The sequence below is a fragment of the Hyaena hyaena genome, unplaced genomic scaffold, assembly GCF_003009895.1.
Source record: "Hyaena hyaena isolate Hyena2069 unplaced genomic scaffold, ASM300989v1 scaffold_595, whole genome shotgun sequence".
NCBI lineage: Eukaryota > Metazoa > Chordata > Mammalia > Carnivora > Hyaenidae > Hyaena > Hyaena hyaena.
The window spans coordinates 721,071-743,107 of record NW_024081226.1 but is presented as its reverse complement, the minus strand read 5'-3'; the positions used below and the strand labels follow the sequence as shown (position 1 = coordinate 743,107).

The following is a 22,037-nucleotide window of genomic DNA, read 5'->3' as shown; positions in this document are numbered from 1 at the left end:
AGTCCAATTTTTAAGCCCATATAACATCACTATCTATGGCAGCAAAGCAAAACTTATACGCAGTACAATTCACCAAACCATTCATGGAGGCATCATGGAACTTGAACTCTGTCTTCCCTTTAGCTTCCACCCCAGGGTTTTTGACCCAGCCCTCCATTTTGAAATCTTGCTGCATCTTTTTTTTTCTTTCCCATGGGGCAGTGTTATATCTCTGAGTCCTGTGACCATTTAGTTTTCTGCTCCATTTCTTCTCTGTTTAGACACCGCCATGCCCCGTCCTACATACTAATTACTGACTTTTTGCTTCTGCATTGCTTGATTCATTGTGTCACATTTTCCCATGTGAAAGTGGATCAGGAACCTTGGCAAGGAGGTTAATGGATTTAAGAGTCACTCGTATTTAACCCTGGAAGTCACAGCAAAATAGGAACCTGTGGCTGACCCATTTTATAAACCAAGCTGTGGTTTTAGCTGCTGACTACTAATGGATATCACCATGGTGGCGAGCATCCATAACATTTGAACAGGACTGAAGACATGCCCTCCCTCTTCCTACCTTTACCTCTTAAACTTTGGCAGAAACTACTGATTTTGTTGTTATTATACCTTTATTGGGAGCCACATGATGGAGTGGAAATGACCCCAGACTGGGGGTTAGTACTTTTGGATTTTAGTCCAGATCTGTCACTAATTAAATTGCATGATTTTTAGTATTATCAGGTCCACTTACCGGATCTCAGTTCCCTCATTTTTTTGAAATGAGGTTATTTGCTTGGCCAAATTATCTTTAACTTCCTATCTGTCTCTAGGACACCATGATTTTAAATAACTGTTCATTTATTGACAAAATACTTACCTTTATAATATTCCAGTCAATAAGCTAAAGACTGTAGCTATAAATTTGAAATCTAAGCAAGACTTCTGCAGGGTAATCTTACTTTTAAGCACAAATTTTACAACCCTGGATGGGGAACAGACCTCAAAACTAAAAGATTGTTGATAATTAGTCTCAAGGGGAGTTTGGGGAATCCCTGGATTACCCTCTCTCAGCATTACCACAAAGATCCTTTAGCAATCCATCAGCATGAGCTGAGTGATAAATATTGAGTATGACTCATTATTAGTAGGTCACCTCTTTCGATTCTCTGTCAATGGCTACTGTGAAAAAACACAGTCCATTATGGTTGACTAGAAAATGCTTCTTCCCAGTTCATACAGGCCTCCAGTTAACTTCCTTTTCCTGAGGAACACGAACACATTTCCCTTAAAGCAGTCATTGCAAATAAATGAGAATAGAGCAAGCGGGCACAAAACCTGGAATTTTCATTAAAACTCACTCTGGTTCTTTTCTTGGAAGACCAAAATGGGAAAGAGAAAGGAAAAGAGAGGACTTTCCACGTGTCCCATTGAGGTGGTATTTTTCATTAGAGCTAGGCAGATGTCTTTCCAACCTTTGCAACTGGCTCAGATCAGGAATATTCCCTCCCTTCTCCCCCTTGATCCTTCTCCTTGAAGGCAGTTTGCGTTACAACTCTTTGACATGTAAAGACTAATCTACAGCAAGAAGCAAGAGGGTTAATCATGGCTCTCTAGCCTTATTTTTTTTATTGCTATCTTTAAAACCAACCACTATGTTGTTTTCGGTCAGTTGTTCTGTTTCAAAATAGCCACCGTGGTGGCTATTCATGTTTCATAAACTCTTTGATGTCAGTGGGAATGAGTAAGCGTAAAGGGCCTGGTCCGGCCTTGGCTTGTTGAAGGGCAGGACACGGGGCCCCAGAGCCTTTGCACAATCACTGCCACAAGTTGGGATCTCCCAACAACTGCACCTTTGACATCTCTGCAACCAGGTTACACCAGTTTCTACTAATTACCTACAAAGAGCTTAACCCTCAACTGCCGTGTTACACTGAAGAGGCACATCTACACAATTCAGTTAATTTATTTCACATTGAGGACATGCCGCACTTAGGAATCCCGATTTATCTTCAAAATTGGTACATAACTATTACTTTACCAGAGTCCCACAATGGCCCTGGGAACTTGAATCACACTCATATACCTGTTTTCAGATGATGAGATAAAAACCAGATAAGTTCTATCTTATTTTTCTGCCACTTCAAAGAGAAGCCTGGACTCGGAGCGTGTTTGATGTAAAGACACATGGCATCTCGGGGTAGCAGGCAATGCTCCCATTGTTTGTACAGGAGTGAAATTAACATCCATGCAGCCTTCTTTCACATTGTACTTTTTTAAAAGGTTTTTTTTTTTTTTGGTTTTTGTTGTTGTTGTTTTGTTTGTTTGTTTTTTGCTGACTTGATTGGCTTTCTGCTTTCTTTGCCACATGGGCCCACCTTACTTCCCATAGTTGCAGAGAATAATGGAAACTCAGAGAGATTCCAAAAGGCTAGTTTGAGTTCTTGGTGTGGTAATGTACATGTGTTTTTTTTTCTTCCCTTCTCTAGGCCCACCATCTGCTCCCCTCAACTTGATTTCAAATGTCAATGAGACATCAGTGAACTTGGAATGGAGCAGTCCTCAGAACACAGGTGGCCGCCAGGACATTTCCTACAATGTCGTGTGCAAGCGATGTGGGGCTGGTGATTCCAGCAAGTGCCGGCCCTGCGGGAGTGGAGTCCACTATACCCCCCAGCAGAATGGCCTGAAGACCACCAAAGTTTCCATCACTGACCTCTTGGCTCACACCAATTACACATTTGAAATCTGGGCAGTGAATGGGGTGTCCAAGTATAACCCCAGCCCGGACCAGTCAGTGTCCGTCACCGTGACGACCAACCAAGCAGGTAGGAATCGGGTCTACTTTCTTATATGATATAAACATATAGAGAGGGGGCGCCTGGTGGTTCAGTTGGTTGAGCGTCTGACTTTGGTCCACGTCGTGATCTCATAGTTTGTGGGTTTGAAACCTCCCCCCGACCCCCCATCGGGCTCTGTCTGACAGCTCAGAACCTGAAGCCTGCTTCGAATTCTATGTCTCCCTTTCTCTCTGCTCTTCCCCCACAGTCTTTCTCTCTCTCTCTCTCAAAAATAAGTAAACATTAAAAAATTTAAAAAATAAGAAGTAAATAAACATATAGAGATAAAGGGCTTATGTAGGTATCCATGAGTTAAATTTAATTCTACAATCAAAGTAGGACCACATAGATCTGAATATAAACTTGCGAGCTGCTTTGTAATACAAAAGATTCTTAGAAGAATGATCACTCATTCCACCAATACTGTTTTGGACACCCAACTGCATAGCATGCCCTATACTGCATGGTGACGATTGCATGAGATTAAGAGACACTGTCTGATTGAAAGGGGATGACAGTCCAGTGAGCTGAGCCACTCCATGCTGGACTTCTCTTGTGAGGGATTGTATCAGCCATTTTGATCACAAGGCCCATGATTGGACATCAGAGCATTTAATAGATTCTTTTGGGTTATAAAATTGTTTTCTTACCAATGCAGAATACAATATTGGCATGTGCTGTCTTTTCCAACAAAAGCATCAGTGGCTATAGTTTTGATCTTGTTTGAATTTAAAAAATGTATACAGACCTCTACAATGGTCATCAGGTAAATCTGTGGACGGTGAATAGTTTAATGGGCAGCCCTCTCTGTGTGGTTTGGCAAAATTGTCCTCAAAACACAAAGTAGTTTTGTAGCCACTTTGATAGGCGAATCCGTAATGACACGTGGCAGGTAGCAGGGAGATTTCATTTTCCCCATTTTCGGCATCACTTTCCTCTTGTATCCAAGGCCTTGAAGACATTCTCTGTTCATGAAGAGTTTCTGCTGAGTTCCCTGCAGAACTGTTACAAAGTGTCCAATAGCGGATATTTCAAAGCTCAAAGTGGAATTTGCCTTTGCAGGTTACAGCTCCTGACCCACTCATTCTGTTCCTTTCCTGCAAACGTTTCCACGCTTTCTCCTGCTAATTTTCCATTCTGGATCTCTGCCACCTGCTTCACATTGCTGGCTCCTTGTTATTTATTTCTGGAAAGTTAAAGGGGAATAGGGAAAAAAGAACGATAGCTTATCCTTTCACGAGGCTCTTAAGAACAACAAACTTCGCCGGAACAGGATTATAAATTGCCAAGCAGTCCTATCACCTCTTACTGTACTTCTCTCTTTAATGAATGTTTCAGTAAGTGCACTCAATAGTTAAGTAAAATATATCTGTATTAATTGATTCTATAGTAAAAAGTATTCCAGTGTCCCAGTCCAAAGCCATTATTTTTTCCCTTGCCCTGAACTCTCTAAAATAAATACAAAGTTACGATGCAGGCGAGATTTTAAACTGGAGCTAGAATGGCAAATCTTACGGGAAGATACAGATGCAACCAGTCTTTTAAAATATGTGGTGTTAACAGATCGTCTGGTTTTGCTCTGGTCTTTTATTTCTGCGCTTTTGGGGTGGTGAACACTGTTAGTGGTGATCAGTTTTATTTTTCTACGAAGACTGGTGTGACTTAGGAGCTTTTGATAGCATCACAAGTACTCTGTCTTTGCCAGCTTTTTATTAGTTCTTTTTTGGAAATGTTGCCCGTAGATCCTGGGGAACATATTGGTGCTACTGGTATCTCTGAGTTAGACAGAGCCAACCTCTCTGTGCCCGCTGGGGAATCCGGTTTATGATACAATCAATATTCTTATGTTCAGCCTGATGTACTTATCTTCAGACACATCACTACTTTGTGTTCTTAACTGATTTGAAAGTAGGAAGGGACCTTTTTGAGGCCTCAGCTGTGCAAGGTGACATCATTCTCTCTGGCAGAGAAGAGCCTTTGGGAGACCTGTGGAGGACAGGCTTGGCTTCTACAGATTTTGTGGGGGGACTGCTATGACTCTGTGTATACGTAAGAATTTGGGCCAAGGGATTATGTCAGCTCTAACAGAAGGCCCAAGGAATCCAAGGAAGGCAGGCTAAAAATCCTCCAAAAGAAGAAAATGTGCAAAAACCATACGCGAGAGGGAGGGAAAGAAAGTCTAAGTTCCATTAAAAATGTAGGTGTGATTCTTTTTTTTTTTCTTTTCTTATTCACATAGATAGCATTTGCAGCATTCTGTTCATAATGGTGAAAATATGAACAAGCCTAAGAATCCTACAATACAGGGTTGATTGTAAATTATCTACAGGATCAAATGCTAGATAATGAATAAAATTATGTAGATTTAGGGGCACCTGGGTAGCTCAGTCAGTTAAGCATCCGACTTTGGCTCAGGTCATGACCGCACAGTTTGTGAGTTCAAGCCCCACATAGGGCTCTGTGCTGACAGCTCAGAGCCTAGAGCCAGCTTTGGATTCTGTGTCTCCCTATCTCTCTCTGCCCCTCCTCCCCTTGCTCTCTGTCTCTCTCTCAAAAATAAATGAACATTTTTAAAAAAGTTTTTAAATTACAAAGAAGTATAGTTACCCATGTAAAAAAAAAGATGATTATGGTATAGTTGGGTATGAAAAGTAAATTATAAAATATATGCATTATGATCCCTTCAAATATATATACAATACACATATATATTACATATAATACATACATGTGTATATATGTTTAAAGATGCATTAAAAAATCACAGGAAGTGATGTGCCTATATGTTGACAGTAGTTATTGATGAGCCATGGAATTATAGACTATTTTTGTCTTCTTTTTGTTTCTCAGGATTGTGTTGCTTTGCACAAAGGAAAAACACATAAAAATAGTCAATACATGTTAATCATGCCACAAAAGTTATAAAAATAAAATTCCTATAATTCTTTGATTCTGTAAGCAGTTTCTTTTTTTTTTTTTTACAAATAGTTTATTGTCAAGTTGGTTTCCATATAACACCCAGTGCTCATTCCCACAAGTGCCCTCCTCCATGCCCATCTCTTCCTTCCCCCCCACACCCATAAGTCTTCAGTTTGTTCTCAGCATTCAAGAGTCTCTCATGGCTTTTAGATCTAGCAGGAGGGTGAGCAGGGAATTCCTCTGACACACCGAAGCTTCGTGGCGAGCAAACCTGCCAGGCGGTTTGCTGAACGGGACAAAACTCCGTCTCCCTATTTTAATTTTCATGAAGGATAATGCTGGGAAGCTGTTCAAAATTAAAAATAAATCTTTCAATAAGGAGACCTCCTACGTGGCCAGCCGGAAAGCTTTCGCTTAGTAGAGAGTTGTGTATATGCATAGCACTGCCTCGTTATACGATTTGGAGTTCTCTAATTCAGTATCAGCGGAATAGTTTATCTCTGATTAACAAACCCTTTCTTCATAGTAGGGCAAATTAATAATGTGGGCCAAAATTCTGGGTGAATGTAGCAATCGTAAACTCTATCAAGGCTCCCCTAAGCATATTTATGTACACACAATTATATTCTAATTGCAGTCGTTCCTATCATTTCATTAAACCCAGTTCCTTAGAGACCCCTGTAGGCAACTATGGCTCATCATATAAGGAATACATAGAATAAATGCATGTTAGCATTTAGCACCTGAAAGCCACACTTTAGGGGCTCTCCAGTTTTGCCCTGTTTTCCTGGTTCTTTGCCCTGGTTCTTTCTCTCATCAGTAGCTATTTAACAACAACAGAACAGCAGCAACAACAACAAAATACAGACCTTCCTCAGGTACCTGGTTTTGTCACCAAGACCTCTGAGATGCTCAGAGCTGAACAGGTTCATGAAGGTGACCCGACTCACCCTAGCTGATGTCAGGGCTAGTCCCTGAAACCAGTGAGCACCCCCCCACCCCGTTCCTGAAAGGACAACGTTGCTTTCTTTTTCAATTATTGGATAATTAATAGCATCTCTGTATTCAGCTTGGCGCTCACTCCATTTGTGAAACCAGTATCTGGGCACTGGAAACATAGGTTTGACCCGCCTTTGATCCTTTACTTGTGGAATGTGGTGTGAATGGGCTGGTGTTCTCACATGGTTTAAAGCATTCTCACCCAAATCTTACTGTTGGGGTCTGAAGAGGTAAATAACAAAGTGCTTTTCTTCCCCTCCTGAGTTCAAACCCAATTGACCACTGGCACCCAGACAAAGGGAACTCAGGACGTCAGCTTTATTGCTGACTGACCATCTGATTGAAGGATGTGAGCTTTATTTCTGGGGCCAAAAGGGCTGGCTCTAATGACGCTTGCCCAGTGTCACCCAGAGACAGTGTAGCTCAGCTGGCTGAGGGCAGGCTCCCTGAAGGAGAAAGCCTGAGCCCCTGAGGTTGTCCACTCTGTGCAGGTGGGAGGGTGACCTCCAGGAGAGAACTCACCTCCACCTCCACTCTATGCCAAGAGTGTGAAGGAGAAGGCGGGAGGCGGGTGAGGGTGGGAGCCCCAGCAGAAGAGCAGACAAGAAGAGCCTTCTAGAAGAGCAGACAAGGAAAATGGCAACTCCTCCCCGCTCCCTACTGACACTTCCCTGCATTACAGTCCACAAGGAACAAAGTGAGATTGCCCGGGAAAACTTACCGTTGCCCTTCCTCCATCTAACATCCGTTAGATGTAGCAACCGTTGCGTGTTTTGTTTAGGAAGAGATGGTTCTGGGTGTTTATGAAAAGTGAATACGGAGACGGCTGGGTGATTTGTTTTCTAAATGGCTTTTCTTTGGTTTACTTTTCCTTAAGTGGACCATCTCGGGCAAATGAATACAGGATGTGTCGCTAGAGGAAAGACCCGCTGTAAAAATGAAACAAGGGTGTTTCCTGGCCAAGCAACAGAACTGTGAATCTTTTTGCGAAAAAATGCTGAGATGGCAGCCAGCAGTAGATCTGACAATCTCAGAGCTAGCTTGCACAGCCTCAGCCTCCAAACCCCCCACCCCTGTCCTCCTAGCTCTGTGGCCCAATCATGCTCAAGGTTGTTTTGTTTTACATCGTTATGCATGGCTATGGTCGTACTCATTCCCTCCTAACCCCCAATTGCACCTGGGACAGCGATCACACATTTATTTATTTGATTGTTTCTTTGTTTGTTTATTTAAGTAAACTCTACACCCAACATGGGACTCAAACTCACCAACCGAGATCAAGAGTCATTATGCTCTACCGACGGAGACGACCAGGTGCCCCAATAATCACACTTCTGATTTTTACTTGGCATGAGATATTCTTGTAGATACTTGACAATGAAATGGCATCTGGTAATCTCTTTTTAGCACAGCTGCTGTGTCCTGGTGACGAATATCTTTAACACACTGAGTTTGGAGGAGTCTGGATATTTGGTGGATTACGTAGTTATTTGAACCTAGCTGATCTCTAAGATCTTTTCTAATTCCAAAAGTCTGTAATTCCAAGAATACAGCCATGAGTTATGAGCGTGAAGAAGTCGGGCTTATTCCCAGAGGATGTTCAGAAATGGGCTCTAGTTGTTGTTGTTGTATTTTTTTAATTTTTAATGTTTATTTTTGAGACAGAGAGAGAGAGACAAAGCATGAGCAGGGGAGGGACAGAGAGAGAGAGGGAGACACAGAATCCGAAGCAGGCTCCAGGCTCCGAGCTGTCAGCACACAGCCCCACATGGGGCTTGAACTCACGAGCTGTGAGATTATGACCTGAGCCAACGTTGGCCACTTAATCAACTAAGGCACCCCCAGAAATGGGCTCTAAAGGCAATTCCAAGGATGGGGAAAATTCCAAAACATGCTTCCACAAAATTAGCAGGGTGCACCTGAATCCTGCCTTCTCTCTACCCCTCCAAACCCACACCTACCCAGGTATTTCCTTTGAAGGGCAAAACAGTAAGCTAGCTGCCTCTTGAGTCCAGTTGTTCCACGTGCCTCTCTGGGCATTTGGCAATGTCTGGAGATCTTTTTGGTTTTCGCAGCTGGGAGCGCCATTATATCTCGTGGGCGAAAGCCAGGGATGCTGCTAAACACCCCATCGTGCATAGCACCGCCCCCACAACAAAGAATTATCTGATTCAAAATGGCCATGGTGCCAAGATGGAGAAATTCTGCTCTAGTGATAGACATTTGAGAAACAGGTTTCGTGACTTCATAGAAATTCCGACTTTCCAAGGGTCCTGTCGCCAGCCTGGCTCTGCTTGGTTCCACTGCTTCATGCCGGGAACATAGTCCTCCCGACACTGCTCGTAGAGGGTAGGCAGTTATAAACAGCCCTTTTGGGCCCCTTGTGAAGAAGCCCAGTTGTTTCGCCTTCGCATGAACTGGTGCTACTTGTTATACTGGCCTTGTTCTCTAGGATGGACAATCAAGAAGACTGAAAGGAAATAAAACCCACCACATCAACAATAAAATGACAGGACACCTCGATGTTAATGCCACTGCACAGTCCATAGTAGATATTCCATACCTGTTTGTCACTTAACACGTTTATTTATAGCAAAAACAATCAGCGAACTCTTTCTCAAGTAGTGCTAAATTTAATAAAACCAAAATAATGAGTAGAGAAAAGAAAATAACTAAGTACAAGAGGCATACTGTCTTTTATTACTCAACTGGCAAGTTCCCATTCTTTCTTTCTTTGTCATCTTTTAATTAGATTATGTTATTTGAGTAGGATAATGGAGAACAGTGGGAATTCTCATCCCCACTGGGTATAATTGCTACCTGTCTTCTACATGGTAAGGGGAAGGCTTCAAGGAGATGGTGGGAGAAACAGAAACATCTTAGAGCAATCGAGTTAGGTAACGTGCTCTCGGAATGGTGGCACCAGATTTTGTGGGGTTTGCGGCTTAGACAATTTTTGTGCGATTTCAAAAATATCCTACAAAATTATAAATATCAAATGAAGAACAGAGCTTTGGAAGGGCCTGTGCAAACTTCTTTCCCATCACTGTGTATAATTCTGCCTCTAACTAGAGTGAAATGAAGGCAGATGTCAGGTAATGGGGCCATTGTGTGAATAGAACTAAGGTTAGAAAGGAACAGGAAGAAGGGAGAGGGATCAGGAGGTCCAGTTTGGCCCAGTGTGAAAAGGCGTTGAAGAGCAAGGTCATTCTGAAAAGGTTCTGGCCACAGTTAGGTATGAGGGACAGCATGGGAGTGCCTCAAGTGTGGTTCGCTATCAAATTAACAGCAGAAAGCACACTCCTGGTGACTTGGAGAATGGTAATGGAATATTAACCCAAACAGGAGGTGACCAGAATTGTCGCTTTTCTGTAAGTTTGAAAAGCAAGAGGAGCGAGGGGGGAGCCTGTTGATATTTTTGAAGCACAGATATCTGACTTCTGTTAGTGCCCTCGAGCAGAGGTTGGTGAACCAAAACCCAGGAGCCAAATCTCAATCTTCTACCAGGTGGTGTGTAACCCACTAAAAAATAGTTTTTCTAATTCAAAAGGTTGCAAATAACCGAAAGAGGAAGAATATTTTGCAATGTGTGGAAATTATATAAAATACAGTTTTCTGTGTCTGTCAAGAAGTTTTATAGGAACAAAGCCCCCTCGTTTGTTGGCGGATTGTCTAAAACTGGTTTCACAGGACAAGAGCAGAGCTGAGTGGCTTCAGGAGAGGGAATAGCCTGTACAGCATATATATTAACGATCTCACTCTTTGTCCAGACTCCTGCTCTGGAGTACGAACACGACAAAGAGGATCAGTCAGGAAGGAGGTTGAGAAGGTGTTGACATGAGGGTGTCATTTGTCAGAAACAACCGTGGCCACGGTTACAGTGGATTAACATTTAGATTAATCTCACATTCGAGATAATTTTCATAATTGGCAAGACCCCTGCCTTTTTAGAGGTTTTGGCTGTATAAACAAGACTTCAGGGAATCGGGTAGAATTTCAAGCATACCTTCGCTTTCTTGTACCACAGATGTCTTTTCCAGTGATACTCAGGTTTACATGTATAATGTAGAACATGCTTGAGTGTTCTGATCAGACAATGTTCAGTTCTCTTGAAAACATGCATTCTGAGCACTGAGGTGAGGTTGCAGGACGCTGGCAGCAATTCCCTTCTTAAATAGTCATACACGCTACTCTTTTACATTGTCCCTTCATGGAGATGGTCTCTCATTCGCCTTTGATCTCAAGTACATCGTGTTCTATTTTTCTCACTCCGAAGAAAGTTAGACGCAAAACACATGATGAAACTAGTCGAATGTTAAGTCGGAAATCTTTCTAAAGACACATTTTTAAAATTCTTTCAACAAATTGGAGAGCAATTGTGTTGAGAGATTTTGCTGGGAAGTTGTTTGCGCATCCTCAGTGGTTGGTATGTAATGATTAGGGCTTCTAAGTAGAAGCTGGGTAGAGTCCTTTCTGTGCACGAGTAATTAGAGGCCTGAAGAAGCACACAATGGATTTCAGAGAAGCCAGGCTAAGGTTTTCTCATTAACAGCTCAGACCCACCTATGGATTCCTAGAAGTTTATTTGTCAGTGCCTAGGGAGTGTCCATTTTAAAACAGTACATTTTTTTAAAGAAAGGGAACAGGCTTTTGATTCTAAGGTTATACATAAAATAATTTCATGTCTATTGAATATTGTTGCTGCTTCTATAATTAGTAAGCATACTCACTAATTATGATCATGATTAAGAATAAAATAAACCAGGAGATGTATAGGGGCACACAGCTTCTTATGTGTGGTACCAGGGTCTGTGAATTTGTATTCAGAGTTGGTGTGACAAGTCCTGGTGGGGAGAAAAAAAAAAAAAGAATGTACTAAATTATCTAGCTTCAAGGCTGACTGAGCAGCAGAGACAGATAGTGTGTATTGAGCCTACTAGTAATTACTGTATATATAAATATTGCATTTAAAAAAAGGTGTTGATAAAGTTGACCCTCAGACAACACAGGGGCAAAGGCCATCAACCCCTATACCATCAAATGTCCACGTATAGCTTTTGACTCCCCAAAACTTAACTACTAATAGCCTACTGTTGCCCAGAAGCCTTACCAATAACATAAAAAAGAGATTAACACTTATTTTGTATGTTATGTATATTGTATGCTATATTCTTACAATGAAGTAAGCTAGAGAAAAGGAAATGATATTAAGGAACCCATAAGGAAGAGAAGATACATTTATAGTACAGTCTTGTATCAAAACAATCCACATAAAAGTGAGCCTTCTCCGTTCAAACCCATGCTGTTCAATAGTCAACTGGTTTTCCCCCTAAGAAAATGAAAGTTTTATTTACACCCAAGACTGAGGACACGTTTTCACATCCCCACCCCCAACGCCACTCCTATCCCTTCACTCTTACATAAATGGTCATATTCACATACACGTGTGTGTGTGTGTGTGTGTGTGTGTGTGTGTGAAGGGAGATCCATTCACCAGTCTTCACCGGCAACACTTGACAGCCTCATTCTGATTCATTTTGCATTTCTCAGTGCTGTGCTTACTACTTCAAATACGAACACCATCTTTGCACCCTCTGGAGAAGCCATCAAGGGATTTGAAAACATACGTGCATGGCTGAGATGAGAAACGAACTGTGCAGGACTAGCAAAGGTTTTAGATGGGCTTCTACATTGACGAGGTATCACTCAAACTGGCTAAATTAATGACTATCTCCTCCGATCAGCTAGGAGAGACCCTAGAGTCTAGTTTGCATTGAACATTAATAAAAAGATCCAGAGAAACTTTTATCAAACCTCCCATTAACCCCCTACTAATGTCTTTAAAGAGTTTTTTCCTTTAAACGCCAGGAAAACCAAGAGCCGTGCTGCAGGACTAATCTTGCATTGAGAGATCTTAAATCTACAGGGACTCATTAAAATGTGTGTCCATGTTACCCCACCGTACAGAGCCTTCTCAGCACATCAGTGTCTGCGTGCGGTTTTCGCGTGGGTATACATCAAGAGAGCATTCTTCAGGTGAAGACTTGTGAGGATTTCTTTTTGTTTTTAGCTTTTACATTTTAATCTGTCAAGATAAGCAAGCCTTAGCTCTATCCATCAGTATTAAAAAATAGCTCTTTTTAAAAAAATTATTTAGGGGTGCCTGGGTGGCTCAGTCAGTTAAGAGTCTGACTTCGGCTCAGGTCATGATCTCACAGTTTGTGGGTTTGAGCCCCGCGTCGGGCTCTCTGCTGACAGCTCAGAGCCTGGAGCCTGTTTCAGATTCTGTGTCTCCCTCTCTGACCCTCCCCTGCTCACTCTCTCTCTCTCTCTCTCTTTCCCTCTCTCTCTCTCTCTCAGATGTAAACATTAAAATTTTTTTAAATAAATAAAAATAAAAAAATTATTTATCTTGAGAGAGAAACATAGCACAAGTGAGGAAGGGGCAGAGAGAGAATCCCAAGCAGGCTCTGCACTGCCAGCACAGAGCCCGATGAGGGGATCAAACCTATGAAACTGTGAGATCATGACCCAAGCGGAAACCAAGAGTCAGACGCTTAACCGTCTGAGCCACCCAGGCATCCTAAAAATAGCTCTGTTTAAAAATGTCATCCCCCAGCATCCACCTCTTGCCCCCAACACACACAGGCATACTTTTCCTCCTTGGCCTGTGCCAGAAGAATGAAAAAGATTCCATAGGCTCTCCCAGAACTACAATGACAGAAAAGAGACATGTGTCACACATCAGTGTGGTCACTTCCCTAGAGACCACCCTGGCTTCACTGGAAAATGTCACCAATGATTTGATCTCACATGTGAATGTTGGTACCCTGAACACTGCGGGGAATTTGGCTGAACCATCAGCAAAATGGCCATCAATACAGGCATAGAACTGAAAAAACAAATCCTGCATTAAGTTCCTTCTTTCCTCAGTCTGATAAGTTGGTTGGCTCATTCTAAAGGAGCTCTTTGCGGCTCTCCTGAACCATCTTTTTTTTTTTTTTTTTTTACTTACAAGGCACAAGAGCTACCTTCCGAAACACAATCCACTTAAAATATCTTATGGGTAAATGACAATGATTTGAAAAAAAACTTTTTGTGATCACTCTTGGAAGGAGAGGGAGAGGGAGAAAGGAAAGAGTGGGCCACTCCTTTTTGCCTGGCATCTTCCAAATGATAACCTCTGTGTATGAATTCCTCAGGCAGTTTGATTCTCACTGTCAAAAAAAAAAAAAAAAAAAAAAGACTCTTTAGTGAAGGCTCTGTGGGAGAGGATTTAAAAAAAAATTCTTATCTAGGAACCTTTTGATGGTGATGTGTGCATCCACACAAGACAAAAATGTAGCTTCAACTCCTCAGTGGATATCAAATAGGGACCCGCCACCAACGAGTTCACTTGGATGAGATCCATCCATCAGCACAAACGCTGAAGGGGGCAAGCTCACGATGGCTCCCCAGAGGGTTGCTCTTGTCTAGATAACGTACTTCAAGCTGTAAATCTGCCTCTTGAATCAACCCTAATTCTTTTAGCTTATCGAGTATGTATTTTGAGCATAGAAAGTATCCAGGTGGGCGGAGAGCACAGTTTCCTCCACGTTCTTGCATCAAAGCCAGGGGCACACGTATAAACAGACTAGGGGTTTTGAATATGCAACTAGCTGAAAACTTAATCAAGTGTTCCCTCCACTTTCCATGATGATCAGTGACATTTTTCCCCTATCTGAAAAATTTAGATGGTCTTAAGAGTTGTTGCACTGAAACTCACTGAATCCTATAGGGCACTAGCAGAGCATGATTTTAGGAATCTTCCCAGGAGGACACTTCTGGAGACTTGAGAATTCTCGAAACTAACATCAGCTCGTTTCTTCCCATTTTAATAAATAGGGGTGGTGGTTATCATTACAGTCCATAATTGGGATTCTTGTTGCTTTGGTTTCCACTGAAAGCAGGGAGTACAAACATGGCAGAATATCAGCCTATGAGAATTAATGTCTTCTTGTAACCAGAGGTCACAGAACTTAAAAAGCATAAATTGTGTTTGCAAGCCCTCATTGCAGTCAGCAATGCCGAGTAGTCATCTAATTCAGGTGTGGCTCTGAGTGGCTGGTGATATATTTAAAGAATCTTTGTGTAATATAAGAGGGTATTGTCTGGGGAAGAATGACAGAGGAGAAGCCCTTTAAATCTCACTGTAAACGCCTCAAGAGTATAACCTGAATTGTATATGTGCTTTGGAGGATGGCTTTTTCTCTTCTCTCCATTCTCTCTCTTGCCTTCCAGTTGTAGAAGGCACGCAAAATATTTCCGTAAAACTGCGTGTAGCATGCTGGAGCCCTGCTCCAGTGTCTTTCTCGGAGGCCACGCTGTGGGACTATTTCTAGGTGATGTGCTGTTCTAATGAGGTCCTTTTGGTATTTACAGATTGACTCCTGGGTGGAGTCAGTAAGACTGAATTTCACACTTCAGCAAGTTCTGTTAAAGAGGCGCCCCGGTGAGAGGCTGTGAACCTCCTAGTTAAAAAAGAAAAAGAAAGAAAACAAAATTGTCCTAAAACAATTAGAGATTTCCTAATTCATTCTTTGTTATTCTTCATGACTACAAAAATTATCTTGAATTCTCAGATACAGATCCAGTCGGAGGTATCTGTTGGCCTTAATAACATTTTAAAATTTAATAGGTCTGCTGTTTCAGCTTTGGTCTTATAATGCCTGTAGGAGTTTAAGCTATCTGGCACATACAGTTTAGTTTCTGGCTGATACCCCAATATTAAAAAAACATTAATTCTATGGTTGCAAATTCCCAGGCTTAAAATTCCTTCTCATAAATTATGTTCCTTTCTCTAACCTCGATCATAGCTTTTATGACAATTGCCAAAAAAGATAGAGTTTCCAATATGAGGGCTGTAAGAATATCATTTCATGGCCCTAGTTTCGAGAGCATAGCATGTGGTGACCATTTGTATCTGAAGCATTTTCAAAATGTGCTGGTTGTAATTTAACCCAAAGGCCTCTATCGCATCTCTCCACTTACCAGTCACTTTGTGCTGGTCTCTGTAGCAATCAAGAAACTGGGCAGGAAAGATCTGGCTACGAGTAAACAAAGTCTTCCCTAGGTAGTGCTAAAACCCAGCTCCTCAGCATTCATTCTATGGCTCATGGATATCGTCCTCTGAATATTTGATCTCCCTGTATTCAGACCTTTCCCAGACTTCTGTGTATGAAACCAACTGAGAACAAGATGGAGTCTCAGTGTTGATCTTCTTTCTGTTTCTCTCTCCTTCTCAATCTCTCTCTGTGTCTCTCTCTCAGTCTCTCTCTCTCTTCCACCTGCAGCACTCTACTTTATCATCCATGACCATCATTTCTCATCATTTAGCCCTTGTTCTTTAAGCCAAGCAACATTTGGACTTGGAAAAATTCCAAGTAGCAAAGAACACATAGATTTGCAACCAAAATTGTATTGAAATGTACCCTCTGCCTATCTATCTTACCCTGTCAGTGATAACCTGTAGCCTATAATTTCATGCTCCACTTTATTCATTGTCAGATTTCCTCATTTCTGTCCTCCCCCCGCCCCCCGCTCTGCCCATGTGTTTTGAACTGCAGTAAGAAAAAGGAAGTTGAGTTATTACCAAGTAGTTTTGGATTTTAAAATGACCATGGTTGGTGAGGATGCTTATTATTTAAGGAGCTAATATCAAGTTTTGGTTACCATAGCTTGTTTTTTTTTCTTTGTCTTTTTCTCTTTTTTAGTAGCTCATATGGTCTTTTTAAATGACCGTTAGGAAAAATAGGCATCCTATTCCCATTGTATATGTGATGGGGAATTGGATGGCTCAGGAGATGACTAATGGGACTCTAGACCTTTCTGTCTTTAGGTCACCTCCTTGAATCTGGACGACATCATAAGTGGTCCAAGGCCTGACCATCTTGCAGCCATTGAGTGGCTGTGGTAATGAAATTGGTCTCAGTCCAGGTCTTAGTGGACAGGTGTTCACATCATAAGTGACACTAATTGACTTCCTACTCTTTCCATTTGGAAGACGGTGGACTGTCACTGAGCCGGTGATGGGGAAGGAGTTATTCGTGATATATTCAGAGTCCATCAAAAGCCAAGGAATTCAGAGCCTTGAGCTGGCACCAACCTCGCACCTTGCAAATATTGTACCTGTCTCCTATGGGTTCCATTAGCCTCAGAAATAACAAAAAAAATAGCAATTTAATTTTAAAAGATTTACAATAACTCGGAATGGTTAATGCTGCTTTTCTGTAGTTATAGGAACCTCGTGTGCTGAGGCTTTTCTCTTCATCTTGTATTATGGTGATTAGATGCCTCCTATGAAGATTATATGTAATGAAGAAAAAAAGAAAATTGCATTCGGGGCCTCTGTGATCATATCAGTCAGGCTATCTGTTTTCATTTTTTAATGTTTTCTTTGGTTTGGGGTTGATTACCAGGTGCCCCGTTCATAACAAATGCTATGGAGAATTAGATACGTCTCTCTTCAGTGCTCTTGTGAAATGAAGACTAACGTGAAGAAGTAACTTTGAGACCTTTTATTATTTTTTTATTTTTTTGATATTTTATTTATTTATTTATTTCTAGGGGAGAGAGAGAGAGACAGTGTGAGCAGGGGAGGGTCAGAGAGAGAGGGAGTGACAGACTGAAACAGGCTCCAGGCTCTGAGCTGGCAGTCAGCACAGAGCCCAACGCGGGGCTCGAACCCATGAACCGCGAGATCATGACCTAAGCGAAAGTCGGACACTTAACCGACTAAGCCACCCAGGCGCCCCAAGAGAGACCTTTTATTAACATAGGTTTCAGTACGCAGAATTCCGAGGCTTCATCCAGCATGTACTCTTTTTATTCTTTCAGGTGTCCGAAACCAGAATAAGCTACCATTTATTCACGCTCACTCAGGGCCTTGACCTGAGGGTAATTTGGCCTGACTTGGAGGCCAAGTATTATTGGTATTATTAGTAGCACTGGCGTTCACAGCAGTGGTGCTAATTAGTACTAGGAGTACTAGTAGTATTAAAATTTTGTTCTCTGAAATTTATCTGATGGCTTCTTTTTTTTTTAAACTACACAGCTGATTTGGATGGTCCTGTAACACGTGGCAAAGCCACACTCTTGAATTATTATCACACTTACAAAGTCAAGATGACAACAGTCACCGTGGATCTGTTTATTGAAACAGACAGACTCTTTTAGCGGAATGATCAATGTCTTACCTCTTTCTGAAAAGCTTTTCGGGGGTAGGAGATCGTGGAGCATCTGCTATAAAGTAATGAACAAGGGCTTTTATTGGTCAGTTTCTGGAGCAGGCTTTTAAGCATTTCTGCCTGTAAATGTAGACACCTGAGTATGGAAAGTAAAAGGCAAGAGCAAAGATTTACTGGGTGCATCTATCTTCCTGGCTTTTAGAGTCTTTGTGATTAATACATCTTTAATAGGGGACTGATCTAGATGCTTCGGATGTCAGAAAGCTAAATGTTACAGCATTGTTGCCTTGGCTCCAAACGCAGCAGGACGATTAGCAGCTGTCTGGGTAACAAAGACAACCTGAAGCCCACAGCACAGCTTTTATTCTCCAGATTTGGAATGCCTGAAGCTCTCCAGTGGCGTTGACAGCTCACGGAATAGAAGCCTTGATTCAGAGCAGCTAATCCTTTTCCTGTCTCTATGCTGCATTTTTCTGCTCAGCAGAACAGAACCTTTCCTTTCCACCCATCCTTCGTATTCCAGAATAAGTTTGGCAGACATTGTCGGGCATGGAGGGGCTCACTTTGCCCAAGGCTTGGCCTCCTGTCTGATCAAGACTCATATATAAACTCATTTCAACTAAGAGCTTTTCCTAGATACTTTGCAACCCAGTGAGGTGCCCTGAGAAGGTTCATCTTCCTAGACAGTTCAGAGAAAAAAAAAAACATATCTAATTATTTATTCTCGCTAAACGTTCCCCATTTCCTTATCTTAAAACAATTGCCTTGCTCAGGCAAATTCCTATAAATTGCCTTCCAGGAGAAGGACTTGTTTTTCTATTTGCCTCAAACTGGCATTCGTACTTACCAGGAAATACACACTGAATTCTGCCATGTTTCTGTTGGCAAATGTTGGGCTACCCTTATCGGAACCTGCCAACAAGTTTCTTAGTAAGCGAATAGAAAGTAAAACAAGCCACTCTCAGAGGAAACAGAATACACACTTGAACTACATCAGAGACACTCGGTGCCCCTAAGCCATCCCGTTATTCTGGGGAACATGTGCCTTGGTTCCTAGTTGAGTGGATACTCACTTGTAATTCTACAATTAATGGTATGGCTTATACAGGTGATAATGCTAATTTAAGATTGTAATTTTTATTTTATTTTATTATTTTTTATGTTTATTTTTGAGAGGGAGAAAGACAGCGTAGGAGCAGGGGAGGGGAAGGCAGAGATGGAGACACAATCTGAAGCAGGCTTCAGGCTCGGGCACGGGGCTCAAACTTGGGAACCATGAGATCATGACCTGAGCTGAAGTAGGACCTTTACCCGACTGAGCGCCCCTAAGAGAGTAATTTTTAAAAAGTAAGGGGTGCCTGGGTGGCCCAGTCGGTTAGGCATTCAACTTCAGCTCAGGTCATGATCCCATGGTTAGTGAGCTTGAGCCCCACATCTGGCTGTGTGCTGACAGCTGATCTTCTGTCTCCCTCTCTCTCTCTCTACCCCTCCCCCACTCGCTCACACTGTGTGTGTGTGTGTGTGTGTGTCTTAAAAATAAACAAACATTAAAAAAAGGTAAAGCATTTAAGTAATACATTTTCTTTACTACAGAGAGCAAGGATTGCTGTGTGGCTTAGATGCAAAACAGAACGATTAACTCGTTACAAAAGTCCCAATTTGCAAAAACTTACATCATTCATGACACCTTTAGACCTTTACCCAAAGAGTTAACTAAAATTTTTGGATGGGTCTTTCTAATACTAATTTTCATATTCCATCCTTAATAGCCTTAGTTCACACTTTTCTTTGCCTTTTGATTATGAAAGATACACACATACAGAAGAGTAGATAAGACACAAACGTATAGTCAGTGAATTATCCCAAAGCAAACACCTGTGCTACCATAAACCAGGGCAGAGACTAGAATGTCGCCAACCTTCCACAAGCTTGCCTCGTACGCCCTATGCCTTCCCTGACTTCACATACCATTGTTTTATTTTGCAATTGAATTTTTCCATTTAAGATAATTCTTCTCTTAGCTCTCTAAATAGTTCTCTTATGAGGTGATTCGTCTTCAAAAGCTTTAAGCTTTGTCTATACAAAGTCATGTCTAGATTACCTCCAGATTTCTGGCAACCAGGAATGTACCTAGGTGGCCCTGTACCTAACTGACATGTAGCAGACCTAAGATTTGCTCTGTTGCTAATGCAGCTGCAAGAGAGAAAGCCATTTAACATTCACATTTCTCATTTCATACCAGTGTGAGGAGGGGAGAGACCAGAGGCCTTTTGTGGCTCAGTGGTTGAAAACTGTGGGCTCCAGGACCTGACTTGTGAATGTACCATTTATAGGCCATAACTTGGAGCAAGCAATTCAAACTCTCTGTACCTTAGTTTCCTAATCTATAAAATGAGAACAATAATAATGCCTGCCTCATAAGGTTTTTCATGAGGATGATGTGAATTAATTTACGCAGCGCTTTTGAAATAGTGCTCGGCATGTAGTATTTGCTCAATAAATGCTCATTTAGTGAGTGTGTGTTTACAGGTGCGTGATATGGTAGGAGGATTGTATATTTTTGAGTCAGGCAGACTTGGGTTTAAAATCTCATTTTAGGGGCACCTGGGTGGCTCAGTCAGTTAAGCGCCGCCTTAGGCTCAGGTCATGATCTCATGGTTCGTGGGCTCGAGCCCCACATCAGGCTCTGTGCTGACAGCTCAGAGCCTGGAGCCTGCTTCCCATTCTGTGTCTCCCTCTCTCTCTGACCCTTCCCTGCTCACACTCTGTGTGTGTGTCTCTCTCTCTTAAAAATAAATAAACCTTAAAAAAAATAAAATAAAATAAAGTCTCATTTTGTAGCTCTGCTCCAGTTACTTAACGTCCATTATATTACCTAAATTTGCAGATATGAATTCAAAGGTGACAGTTAATTATAAGTGCTTCAGAGAAGCTGCAAGGATGAAGTGATGGTGCCTGTGACCAAGGGCCTCACAGAGGAGGCCAATATTTGCTCATTTGCCCATTCTTCTCTGTTTTCCTCCGATTCACGTGGCCCAGGCCATGGCAGCTGTTAAGTATGCAATGAAGACTAACTCGTTTCTGGAAAGAAACCTAAACTGAGCCATCCTGAGAATGCCACCATCTTTTCCCATTTAACGTTAAGACGAACTCAGCGGAATCTCTGAGCCCAGTAATTTGGGATTCTGGTGAATCCCTTCACTGTTAAAAGACCTGTGACTGATGGTGTCCCTGCAAAGCTGCAGCTGCTTCTCCCGGTCTTGCCGACCTCAGGGCCGCACTCACCAGCCTCCTCATATAGAGGAGCAGATGGATATCTGCTCACGGTGCATGCACAGGAACTGGGATTCCCAAGAGGGGACCCGAAGGCCATTCAGGCACCTGTAGACCACTGCTCAGTCTTCTGTAGCCACGATACTATTACACTTCAGTTATTATATGGAAACTATGCGAAAAATGCCTTTTTTTTTTTTTTTTTGGCTGAATGGCTCCACTTTACCTGAACGAGTATCTGCTGTAACCCCAAATGTCAGTAAATAGGTTAACTGACATTTAAAATTATTTCTTGCCCAAGCTGCATCCAGTTGCTGGTGATGGGGGGGCAGTTGGCGGGGGAGCTTCCGAGATGGGCCTGGGCATCAACGTCCAACTGGCAGACTGTAAGTTAGAAAGGATGGAGGAACCCAAGGATGCTATTTATATGTTGAGCCTAGAAGAGGAATAACCACTTAAACCCACATTCCATTGCCCGAAATTCAGTCACATGAACCATTTGACTGTAAGGGAAATGTAGTCCCTGTCTGAGCAGCTCCATCCCAAAAACAATTTGCTTTTTAATTTTTTTGAAGTTTATTTATTTATTTTGAGAGACAGGGAGAGCGACCAGGGGAAAGGCCTAGAGAGAGAGAGAGAGAGAGAGAGAGAGAGAGAGAGAAACCCAACCAGGCTCCACACTGTCAGCACAGAGCCCGATGCTGGGCTCGAACTCATGAACCGTGAGATCATGACCTGAACTGAAACCAAGAGTCAGAGGCTTAACCGACTGAGCCACCCAGGCACCCCCAGGAAGAGTTATTTA

At 42.1% G+C, this 22,037-nt stretch overlaps 1 protein-coding gene across 2 annotated transcripts in view; it reads left to right on the top strand.

Annotated features, from left to right (window-relative positions):
• EPHA4 (EPH receptor A4) overlaps positions 1–22,037 on the top strand; it is a 150,098-nt gene that overhangs the window by 84,465 nt on the left and 43,596 nt on the right. The window contains exons 5-6 of one of the 2 annotated variants that reach the window (XM_039256909.1): positions 2,466–2,804; positions 5,667–5,748. In XM_039256909.1, coding sequence (XP_039112840.1) covers positions 2,466–2,804; positions 5,667–5,701 — 374 coding nt within the window. In that variant the 3' untranslated portion in view covers positions 5,702–5,748. Of the gene's footprint in view, positions 1–2,465; positions 2,805–5,666; positions 5,749–22,037 lie in introns of those variants that run through there. The other variant, XM_039256908.1, reaches the window with a different exon arrangement.